This window comes from Otolemur garnettii, unplaced genomic scaffold (assembly GCF_000181295.1).
Source record: "Otolemur garnettii isolate 467f Iridium unplaced genomic scaffold, OtoGar3 scaffold00011, whole genome shotgun sequence".
Taxonomy (NCBI): Eukaryota; Metazoa; Chordata; class Mammalia; order Primates; family Galagidae; genus Otolemur; species Otolemur garnettii.
In genome coordinates, this window is record NW_003852406.1 from 4,461,665 (window position 1) to 4,473,425 (window position 11,761).

Sequence of the window (11,761 nt, forward strand, 5' to 3'; positions counted from 1 at the left end):
AAAAAAAAAGATGTTGTACGTCTTTAACTAACAGTGAAAGATGATGCTGCACTCCACTAATTTTCTTTAATTTTGTTCTTTTATATAGAAAAAGAGGCAAAAGAGAAAGAAACACTGATTACTATCATGAAAACACTGATTGACTTTGTGAAGATGATGGTCAAGTACGGCACAATATCTCCAGAAGAAGGTGTTTCCTACCTTGGTGAGAATCCTATCTGTTTTGTTTTTACTCTGGTAGTTTTCACTGTTCAGAGCAAGTTAGGAACTTAGCAATAATTATCTCACTCATTTGATAATTTATGCCAAAACTGTCCAAATCATCCAGGTAACCAGAATTTACCCCGTTTGGTAACGAATACAAATAAAATTAACCAGAAGTTTTTAGCTTTTCATTATTACACATCCGGCTTGAGTACACACCTTTCATATTTGTTATATTTTGTCTTATTAGCATTTTCTAATAATCTCTATGGAGACAATTTTATTATAATTTGACTCACTAGTTTGTTTCAATTATGTATGGAAGGTGGAACTAAGAGTCTTGATTTTCTCTCTGATGTCAGTGGGCAGCACTAGCCTGGGCATCAGATGTCCTAACTCATAGTCCCAGGCTCTGTCATGTTGGGGAAGTCACTGTTCCTTGCTGGGCCTCAGTTTCTGCATCTATGAATTCAAGGACTCTGAGGTTGGGTGCAGTGGCTCACACCTATAATTCTAGCACTTTGGAAGGCCAACGGGGGAGGATTGCTTGGGGTAGGAGCTTAAGATCAGCCTGAGAAACATCAAGATTCTGTCTGTAAAATTAGCTGGGAGCACAGTAGCTCACATGTCTAATCCTAGCACTCTGGGAGGCCCAGGCAGGTGAATTGCCTGAGCTCATAGCTTCAAGACCAGCCTGAGCCAGAGTGAGACCCTGTCTCTAAAAATAGCTGGATGTTGTGGTGGGTGCCTGTAGTCCCAGCTACTCAGGAGGCTGAGGCAAGAGAATCACTTAAGCCCAAGAGTTTGAGGTTGCTGTGAGCTGTGATACCATGGCACTCTACTGAGGGTGACATAATAAGACTCTGTCTCAAAAAATAAATGAATAAATAAATACATAAATAAATATAAAGTTCAGTGTAACCTCCATAGTTGACCCCTCCCTACACTGACCACCTCCTTAAGTTGACCTAATTTTCATAGACCAGACATGCACCACATGTACATATCAGTCTAGTAGGCCTAGTTCCTTGTGTTGACCACCTCCGTGTGGTCACCAGTTTTACAAATGCCTGGGGTGGTCACTTTACAGAGGTTCTACTGTGTTTACATTCTCCCACATACCCCCACATAACGTAATTTTCCCGGCCCCCCCGCCCCTCAAAAAATTAAAATCTAGTTTCTCATGTTGCACTAGACACATTGCAAGTGCTTAATTTTTGTTTGTTGAAAAAAAACCTTTTTGGGGGCAGCGCCTGTGGCTCAGTGAATAAGGTGCCGGCCCCATGTACTGAAGGTGGTGGGTTCAAACCCAGCCCCAGCCAAAAAACTGCAAAAAAAAAAAAAAAAAAACTTTTTATTTTCCTGCTCAGTTTAGTTAATCAACAAATGCCATTCATCCTCAATATACTTTGGATGACATGATCTCATAGCCACCAACTCTGATAGGGGAAGGAGAATTAAATAGGAGAGGAAATTTCATAAGACAAGACAATCCAGAATTACTTTATATAAATCCCTTTTTTTCATGAAAATAGTTTTAATATTTTTTGATTATAAAAGAATATATATTTATAACAAGTATATATTTAAATAACATATTTATAATTATAAAATTTATAACTTTATTTTTAAAAGTCATTCAATGCAAAAAGAGGTTTAAAAGGAATTGAAAATTGGCCAGGCATGGTGGCTCATACCTGTAATCCTAGCACTCTGGGAGGCCAATGCAGATAGATACTGCCTAAGCTCAAGAGTTTGAGACCAGCCTGAGCAAGAGCAAGACCCCATCTCTTTTAAAAATAGAAAAAAATAGCTCGCCATTGTGGTGGGTACCTGTAGTCCCAGCTACTTGGGAAGCTGAGGCAGGAGGATCGCTTCAGCCCAGGATTTTAAGGTTGCTACGAGCTATGACACCATAGCACTCTAGCCTGGGCAACAGAGTGAGACTCCTTCTCAAAAATAAATAAAAATAAAAGTAAGTGAAAATCACAATATCCATGCCATCCAGGTGTTTTCATCTATGTCTAAGTATGTGTATGTGTGCATACCCATGTAATTTCCTTTATCTTAACAAAAATGGGCTCATATTAATGCAGAGCTTCATAGTAAAAATATGGCCTACTTTATTCCTTTAAGAGTACATCAAAGATGTTTCAGAAAAACAGCTACTTCATATCCATACCCTGTGACTGAGAACTTAGTCATTTATCCTATGTAAATAATACCACAAAGGCTTAAGTGCAAAGCACGTGTTCCCACTGCAGTTTATAGCTGTGCTGTCCAACGTGGTAGCCACCAAACACAAATTGGTATTTAAATTAAAAGTAATTTAAATTAAATTTAATTTAATATCTAGTTTCTCAGTTGCACTAGGCACTTTTCAAGTGCTCAAGGGCTGCATGTAGCTAGTCGCTATCACGTAGAACAGCGCAGAAATGAATACATCCATCATTGGAGATAGTTCTGTTGCACACGTTGGTTTAGAGGAGCAAAAAAGTAATAATAGACTAGATACTCCAGAAGAGAAGATTATCTAAAATAAACTATTCTTATCATGGACTTTTAAAATCGTATTTAAATGTGTTTTTAAAATAATTATATATGTTTGTTATATCTGCAGTATAAATATTGTTTATATACACTATTTAGTGGCAGGAAGAAATGTTTATGGTAAAATGCTGAATGCTTAAAGCCATTTAGGATATAACCTCAATTTTGGTGCTAAAAAAATACACACACACACACACACACACACACACACACACATATAGAAAGCAAGTTGGAAGGAAATGTACCAAAATACCTCTGAGTATAATAAGTGTGATTTTTAAAACTAATTTTCTGTTTTCTTAATTTTCTCCACTACAAATCACTCTTCTAGTCAGATTACAAGTTATGTTTTTAAGAATTTTTCTGTATAAGCACATTGACTTTTGGCTTCTGCTGCCATGGAAATCCACCTTCATCCCCTGAAGATGCAGGGCAGCCTAAGTGAAGAGCCTTAACTGGCCTTCCCACGCCCAGCTGAGCCGTGGCAAGCAGTGACCCGCCTTTCTCTCTGGTCTCAGCAGTGTGCAGTGATCACAAAAGGTGCTAGCTGTGACCACTATTTCAGAAAATATATGTGGCTGGTTGACTAACTGAGAACAAAGAATGTGGATCTAATTTATCATCTACCTTGAGGAGTCACAATCTAGACTCTTGTTTGGTAACATTTATATGATGTTACTTCAAAGACCAGAATTAGAACAAAAACAAGGATACAGATTGCAACTTAACTTGAGTAGGGAAATTCTCACCATTAAAACGACCTAAGAATAGGACTGGCTACCTCATGAATTAGTGAGGGTCTCGAATGACAGAAATCCAACTGTTTGGCTTAAGTGAATTTATTACCTTATGTAATTAAAAAGTCCACAGTAGGGTTGGGGGAAGAGGTAGTCTGGCTTTAGTTTGTGAATTCTACCAAGTGTGAGAAAATGATCCCTTCCCATCTCGCAGCTCTAACCTTCTGTATATTGACTCATTCGGGAGAGGCTGCCCCTTGTGGAAACAAGATAGTGGCACAGCCCCAATCTCCCATCCTCACAGTACATCACTCCACTGGAAAGAGACCCTCTTTCCATCAGTAGTGCTAGCCCTGAGTTTCATTGACTTAGAAGACCCTGATTAGTCAGGCTTGGGTTACTCTGCCACCACTATAGTTATGTGTTCTGAGAACAAAAGAGGGCTGGGTTTCCCAAAGAAAAATCAAAGTACAGTTTCTACAAGGCATTGAGTAGGTCAAAACCACAGGTGTCCACTCTAAGTGGCTACCTGGGAAGTGTTCTAGCAGTGGCCACAGAGATATAGAAGGGACTTTTAGCTGAGTATGAGGCTGAACTTGAGGTTCTCAAACTACCAGTATATGCCTTTCCATCCTGAGTCTATGATTTTTAGAGATAAAATCTAGGTCAGAGCATCTTACTTCCAGTGTTAGGGTTTTGGAATTGCTGTTGTGATGTTTCTGGTGACATTTAAACATTCTCAGTAAAAGTTTGATGTCATCTCTTAGGGAATAAAATTGTATTTCTTTCCTTCCTCTCTTTAGAAAACTTGGATGAAATGATTGCTCTTCAAACCAAAAACAAGCTAGAAAAAAATGCTACCGACAATAAAAGTAAGCTTTTCCCAGGTATGATTCATTTAATTTTTTTCTTAGCTTTTAGAAGAATAACCCTTTTGAGTGGTAAATAATGAACTTCAATAAACATTAATAAAGAGTTACAGATTCCAAAAAGTCTTAAAATCTGAAAACCATCCATAGGATTAAAGGGATATAACTCTTGGCTATTTTGTGACCAGGCCCAATGCAAAAATTGGACCCCCGAAAGTATTATGTAGATCTTGTGGAAGATTCTTAGGAGCTGGCTAACAAACTTAGGTCAAGAGGAAGGGGCTTCATCACAAAACTGAGCAATCCTTCCTGCAATCCTTTAGGCATCTTCTTCTCTCCCTCTGGACTACTGACCCTGGTCTTGATTTACTCTGTTCTCTTGGCTTCTTCACTTCTGCACCTCGACCCATCCCCCTGCCCAGCAGAGCGAACACCACAGAACTGAGCTATGCTAAGAAGCCTCCTTTCAAGGAGGAGGGTGGAGCAGAAAGAAAAAAGATTGCAAATTGCAAATTCTGACACTTACGTTTTTTGTCCCTATCACAGCAGTTGTGTATATAATCTTGATGGAATAATATATGGCTTTTTAAAATATGTTTTCAATCCGTTTTTAATACCTGCAAATATCTTTCCATAATGATATTCATGACAAAAGCAAAGGACAAAATTATTCTACAACTATGAGAAAAGTTACGCATCTCTATATATAATTTGGTGCCCCAGTGGATGTTTACGTGTGTCAAAAACTGATTTCTTTCTTCTTCTCTGTTTTTTCTATAATTAAGAAAAAAAATTTAAAAAACCAGGCCAGGCACAGTGTTTCATGTCTGTAATCCTAGCACTAGGGTGAGAGAATTGCTTCAGGCCAGGAGTTTGAGAACAACCTGGGCAATATAGTAAGACTCATCTCTAAAAAAAAAATTTTTTTTTTAAGAGAGAGAGTCTTACTTTGCCACCCTCGGTAGAGTACCATGGTGTCACAGCTCACAGCAACCTCAAACTCTTGGGCTTAGGCCATTCTCTTGCCTCAGCCTCCCGAGTAGCTGGGACTACAGGTGCCTGCCACAATGCCCCGCTATTTTTTTGTTGCAGTTTGGCCGGGACCAGGTTTGAACCTGCCACCCTCAGTACATGGGGCCAGTGCCCTATTCACTGAGCCACAGGCTCTACCCTCTAAAAATTTTTTTTAAAAATTAGCCAGGCTCAGTGGCTTATGCCTATAGTATCAACTACTTGGTAGACTGAAGTGCAAGGATCTCTTGAGCCCAGGAGTTTGAAGCTACAGTGAGATATAATCATGTCACTACACTTTAACCTGGGTGCCAGTAAGAGATTGCCTCAAAAAAATTTTTTTTATTAAAAAAGGTTTGTTGTTAGACTGCTTGACGTTCCATATATTTTATTGGCTGCGGAAGGCAACAGTTGTTTTGAAGTGGTTACCTACTTCAAGGTTTATGATTTTTAATTTAACATTGGATTTGCTAGAAGGAAATGTAATTATTTTTAAATGGGAAGTAAGCAAGCATTATCTTTTTTTGAGAGTAAGAGTCCAAGTCTCTGCCAGGCATAGTGGCTCACCCCTGTAATCCTAGCACTCAGGGAAGCTGAGGCAGGTGGATCACTTGAGCTCAGGGGTTCAAGACCTCAGCCTGAGAAAGAGTGAGACCCCATCTCTACTAAAAATAGAAAAAATAGCCAGGCACTTGTAGTCCCAGCTACTCAGGAAGCTTAGGTAGGAGGATCGCTTGAGCCCAAGAGTTTAAGGTTGCTGTGACGTATGATGCCACAGCAGTCTACCCAGGGTGACAGAGAGAGATTGTTGTCAGGGCCCAGAACCGGCCAGGTCTTGGGCCGGCTTAGGTAGGTTCCAGACACAGACTGCTAAGCTACCTTGCTCAGGAACAGTTTCTCTTAGGTGCCTGAGGGCTATCTACCTTAGTTGAAGAGAGAGTGAGAGTGTGTGTGTCTTAGAGTAAAGCATTCTTCTTAGCATAGATAGATCTTAGTCTTTAGTAGGGCTTGGTAATTTTCAGCAGAGAGACACCGTGCTGGCATTCTGCAGGCAGGAGAGGAGACAGAGTCAGAGTAAGCGAGTTCGTGATAGAAAGTGTACACTCCCTGACTGCCTGCTCCTCCATCCTTATATAAGGCTGAGCTCATGCTTCTCAACACCACAGGTGTAGAGACTGCCAATTCACCACTGCTCTCATCTCATGAGCTCTCATGCTTGTTAGGAGAGCTAAATCTCTCCCATACCCTTTCCACCAAGGTGTTCCATTATTGAGCTATACAGGTATTTCTTATAACTCTCACTCCTCCTAGCCACAAGCTGTACGGGCTGCTACAGATTATGTCTCAAATAAAAAGAAAAAAAAAAAAAGAATCCAAGTCTCTTCTTTGCATTTAGAGTTACCAGGGTAAGGGAGTGTGAAGAAACGGGCAGAAGGAGAGGAATCTTGCCATAACTCCAAATCCTTAGATGCTAGTAAACTGTTACTGAGTAATAGACTGTTCTTAAAAAGACCAATAATTTACCCTGTGATGACACAGTGTCACAGAAAGGAAAAAATGCTAAATCAGAATCTAGAAAGCTGAGGGGTTGCTCCAGCTTTTGTGTTAATTCAGTGGAAGTCATCCATATTTTTCCGCTTTCTGGGCCTCAGTTTCCTCTTGTGTGTAGTGGGGGTAAAGGGGTTGGACTAGAGATTATCACTCAGATCTATTTCAGTTCAAAAGATGATCTGGATGCAAACTGTATCTTTCCAATGAATTTTATTTCTGTACTCTAAATGAATTAATAGCTAGGGAATACAGTTATAACAACAACTCACAATCTGATTACAGCACCATCAGAGAAGAGTCACGAAGAGACAGACAGTACCAAGGAAGAAGCTGCTAAGATGGAAAAGGAGTACGGAACCTTGAAGGATTCTACAAAAGATGGCAACTCCAACCCAGGAGGGAAGACAGATGAACCCAAAGGTACAAAATTGAGAGCTCTAGGTTAGCAATGAAATTGGAGAGGTGAAAGCTGTCCCCTCTCAAGGTAGGGTGGTCCAAGGAGCAGCCCCACCAAATCTGAGAAATGGGTGTGATCCATATAGAAAAGACTTGTAGTACCTTTATTTGAATAGTAATTTTTTTTAATGGTTTTGAGTCTCCTGGTATAGCAAGTTGGTTTATTTCTTGACGGTCTTTAGTGGCCAGTGGACTTTTGTGCTTGTTTTGTTTAATGTGTAATTTATAATCTGAAGAATTTATCGAGCAATGCAGTAGAACCTCCATAGCTGACCACCTCCCTACATTGACCACCTCCTTAAGTTGACCTAATTTTCATGGACTGGACAGGCACCACATGTACAGATCAGGCTAATAGGCCTAGTTCCTTATGTTGACCACTTCTGTATGTTAACCAGTTTGTTACAGTCCCTTGGGTGGCCAACTCTCCCGTATTACTTTTTAAACTTATTTAATATTCCTTTAAACTATTCCTCTAAATAGTTACATGCTACTTGTTCAACAAAGTCACCAAAATTTATGGATTTAACAAAACAAAAATAATTCAGCAAATTTCATGAATTATTTAACCAGTGATTACATCAAGTTTGTGTGCAATTAAATAGTAAATTGCACACAAACTTTATGTCCACCCTGCATATAATAGTCTTAAATAGCCTAAACATATATCAACACAACATAAGATTTACATCTTCCTAAGATTTCAGAAATTTACCAGACCCTCTAAAAAAAAGATTTAATGAGGTTGTCAGTTCTGAATAGTTAACCCTTTGGTTTCAGGTCAGAATGTTGGATCTAATTTTATTTTTCAATGATTTAAGCCCCTTTTATTACGAAGTTGGGCTAGTTACACATGGAAATTTTACATTTCTGTGTCTCAGATAGATTTTCTTTTACTAAAACTCAATGTCTTTACTAGATTTGGTGAATAGATAGCTTGAATCTGACTTAATTTTCTGTCATTATGATACATTGAGCTCTTTGACATAATTGGAACCTTAGTTAAGTCTTATTATTATCTCCTTAGAAAGTTCATCTGCAGGGAGCTTAAGTAGGCTAGTGCTCTCTTGGGGTAGAGGGGATAGCACCCAGCTAATTTTCAGTGGTTACTATAACCAACTATCAGTGGCCACCTGTGGATAAACTTTACTTATTCTTTGTTGTGGTATGATCTAAGACCACAAGGGCTGATCATCTTCATTGTATAGTTATTCATTTTGAGGGGATTTCTTGGCCTGCTTACAGATTCCCTACCAATCTTTCCTATTGATAGAAAGAGAAGCAGGTTCAGGTTCGTACCTGATAATAGACCAATACTTAACAATGTCTGTGTATCCAATGGAAAAGAAACAAGTTTTAATGCCTTAAAATGCCTTAAAACTCAATAATAGCAATAAAATTACAAACTGTTTCCCTTTTATATTACTACTCTTGTTAATACTTTATGTTAACTATTTCTATTGATTTAAATTGTTCCAGTTGCCATTGATGATGATGATTTTATGCTTAAATTGGCATAGCTTGGGCGTGGGAGCTCCCTGAGTTTCTCTTGTCCTTTTTGCATACAATCTTTGCTTCCCAAGAACAGTATATTCTAGACCCTTTCTGAGTTTTCTTTTCCCAAGACATGAAATCAGTTCCTCTTCAGAGAATTCTGGGGCAGCACCTGTGGCTCAAAAGGGTAGGCGCTGGCCCCATATGCCGGAGGTGGTAGGTTTAAACCCAGCCCTGGCTTAAAAAAAAAAAAAAGGAGTTCTGGTTCTTTTTTGTAGAAAATGCTCATATGTGTATGCATAATTAGAGATCTGAACCTGGGTTATATATTTTCAAACGGGTGGTGATTATGATGACAGAAGCTGCTTCTATTTCAGCTATTGGGACTTTGGGGGGACAGGGCTAAAACGCTTTTTTCTTAATATGTCCAGTTCATGTTGATTTTTCCTATCTTATGATGAAGTTTTTATTGTACTCCTCTTTTCTCTAGCATGGACCATCACAGTTTTCCCCTATATTGGCAGTGCTGACATATCAACTCCAATTGTGTGGTAGTAGCCTATGTGGAGAAAGGTGTATCTGGGCTCAGGAGGAAAGGCTGTTGAAATGATCAATTAATAACATTTGTCACGAGCAAGGAAAGGTTGAGCTCCCTGTGAGACCCGTCATGCTGCTCTGTTAATTCAATTTAACCATAAGTCCTCTCTGGACAGATGCTGAACTTTGCTTCTAATATCTTTTTTTTGAAGATAAAATACATACAACATAAATTTACCATCTTAACTATTTTTAAGTGTACAGTTTGGAGGCACTAAGTACATTCACATTATTGTGCTACCATTGCCATCATCCATCTCTGGAGACTCTTCATGTCGAAAGACCAAAACTCTAGGCAGGGCGCAGTGGCTCACAACTGTAGTACTAGCACTCTGGGAGGCTGAGGCAAGAGGATTACTTAAGGTCAGGAGTTTGTGATTAGCTTGACAATACAAAAAATAGAAATATCAAGTAGGCATGGTGGCCTGTGGCTATAGTCCCAGCTACATGGGGCTAAGGCAGGAGGATTGCTTGAGCCCATGAATTCAAGGCTGCAGTGAGCTCTGATCTCTCTACTGCACTCCAGCCTAGACAACAGAGTAAGATCCTGCCTCAAAAAAAGAAAAAGAAAGAGAGGGAAAAAGACACACAACAACAAAAATGTGAAACTGTACCTACTAAATAATAATTTTCCATTCCCCCTAGTCCCTGGCAATCACTATTCTACTTTCTATTTTCTTTTCTTTTTCTTTCTTTCTTTTTTTTTTTTTTTTTAAGACAGAGTCTCACTAAGTTACCCTGGGTATAGTGCCATGGCAGCAACCTCAAACTCTTGAGCTCAAGCGATCCTCTTCTTTCACCCTCCTGAATAGCTGGGACTACAGGCACCCACCAAAATACCCAGCTACTTTTTTTCTATTTTTAGTAGAGATGGGGTCTTGCTCTTGCTCAGGCTGGTCTCAAACTCCTGAACTCAGGCAGTCCAGCAGCCTCAGCCTCCTAGAGTGCTAGGATTACAGGTGTGAGCTACCAGCCTGGCCACCGTTCTTTCTGTCTGTATGGATTGACTACTCCAGGGACCTCGTATAAGTAGAATTACATAGTATTTGTCCTTTCGTTCTGAGCTTATTTCACTTAGCATAATGTCCTCAATGTTCATCCAAGTTGTAGTGTCAGAATTTTTTTCCTTTTTAAGACTGAATAATATTCCATTGTGTATATACAGAGGGTGCCGAAAAAAGTACATATATTTGAGGAAAGGAAAAACTATATTAAATTTGTAATACTCCAGTCACATTTGACTTCTACAATTAAAAGAAGTGACTTGTACTCATCTTTTGTTATAGTATATATGTAGTATTCCAATTTTAATACAGTTCTTTTCCTTTCTTAAAATGTACATACATTTTTTGGCACCCTCTATGTATTTATACCGTATTTTGTTTATCCATGCAGTCATCTGTGGTTGCTTCCACCTTTTGGCTACTGTAAATAATGCTGCTGTGAACATAGGTGTACAAATATCTCTTTGATGTCCTGCTTTCCTTTCGTGTGTGTGTGTGTGTGTGTGTGTGTAGAATTGCTGGATCATATGGTAATTCCATTTTTAATTTTTTGAACAACCACTGTACTGTTTTCTACAGTGGCTATACCATTTTAAATTTCTACCAACAATGCACAAAGGTTCCAATTTCTCCACATCCTTCCCAACACTTATTTCTGGGGGTTTTGTTTTATTTTTAATTTTTATTTATTTATTTATTTATTTGAGACAGTGTTTCACTAAGTTGCCCTGGGTAGAGTGCCAGGGCAGCAACCTCATACTGGGTAGAGTGCCGTGGCATCACAGCTAACAGCAACCTCTAACTCTTGGGCTTAAGTGATGGGTAGAGTGCCATGGCAGCAACCTCAAACTGGGTAGAGTGCCCTGGGTAGAGTGCCGTGGCATCACAGCTAACAGCAACCTCCAACTCTTGGGCTTAAGTGATGGGTAGAGTACCATGGCAGTACCCTGGGTAGAGTGCCATGGCAGCAACCTCAAACTGGGTAGAGTGCCATGGCATCACAAGCTAACAGCAACCTCCAACTCTTGGGCTTAAGTGATGGGTAGAGTGCCATGGCAGTACCCTGGGTAGAGTGCCATGGCAGCAACCTCAAACTGGGTAGAGTGCCATGGCATCACAGCTAACAGCAACCTCTAACTCTTGGGCTTAAGTGATGGGTAGAGTGCCATGGCAGCAACCTCAAACTGGGTAGAGTGCCGTGGCATCACAGCTAACAGCAACCTCCAACTCTTGGGCTTAAGTGATGGGTAGAGTGCCATGGCAGCAACCTCAAACTGGGTAGAGTGCC

General features: G+C 39.7%; 1 protein-coding gene across 1 annotated transcript in view; it reads left to right on the forward strand.

Annotated features, from left to right (window-relative positions):
* Positions 1–11,761, forward strand: part of SCG3 (secretogranin III) — a 47,995-nt gene that overhangs the window by 16,801 nt on the left and 19,433 nt on the right. Inside the window, exons 8-10 of the mRNA XM_003784359.2 lie at positions 89–205; positions 4,295–4,378; positions 7,205–7,342. Coding sequence (XP_003784407.1) covers positions 89–205; positions 4,295–4,378; positions 7,205–7,342 — 339 coding nt within the window. The remainder of the gene's footprint in view (positions 1–88; positions 206–4,294; positions 4,379–7,204; positions 7,343–11,761) is intronic.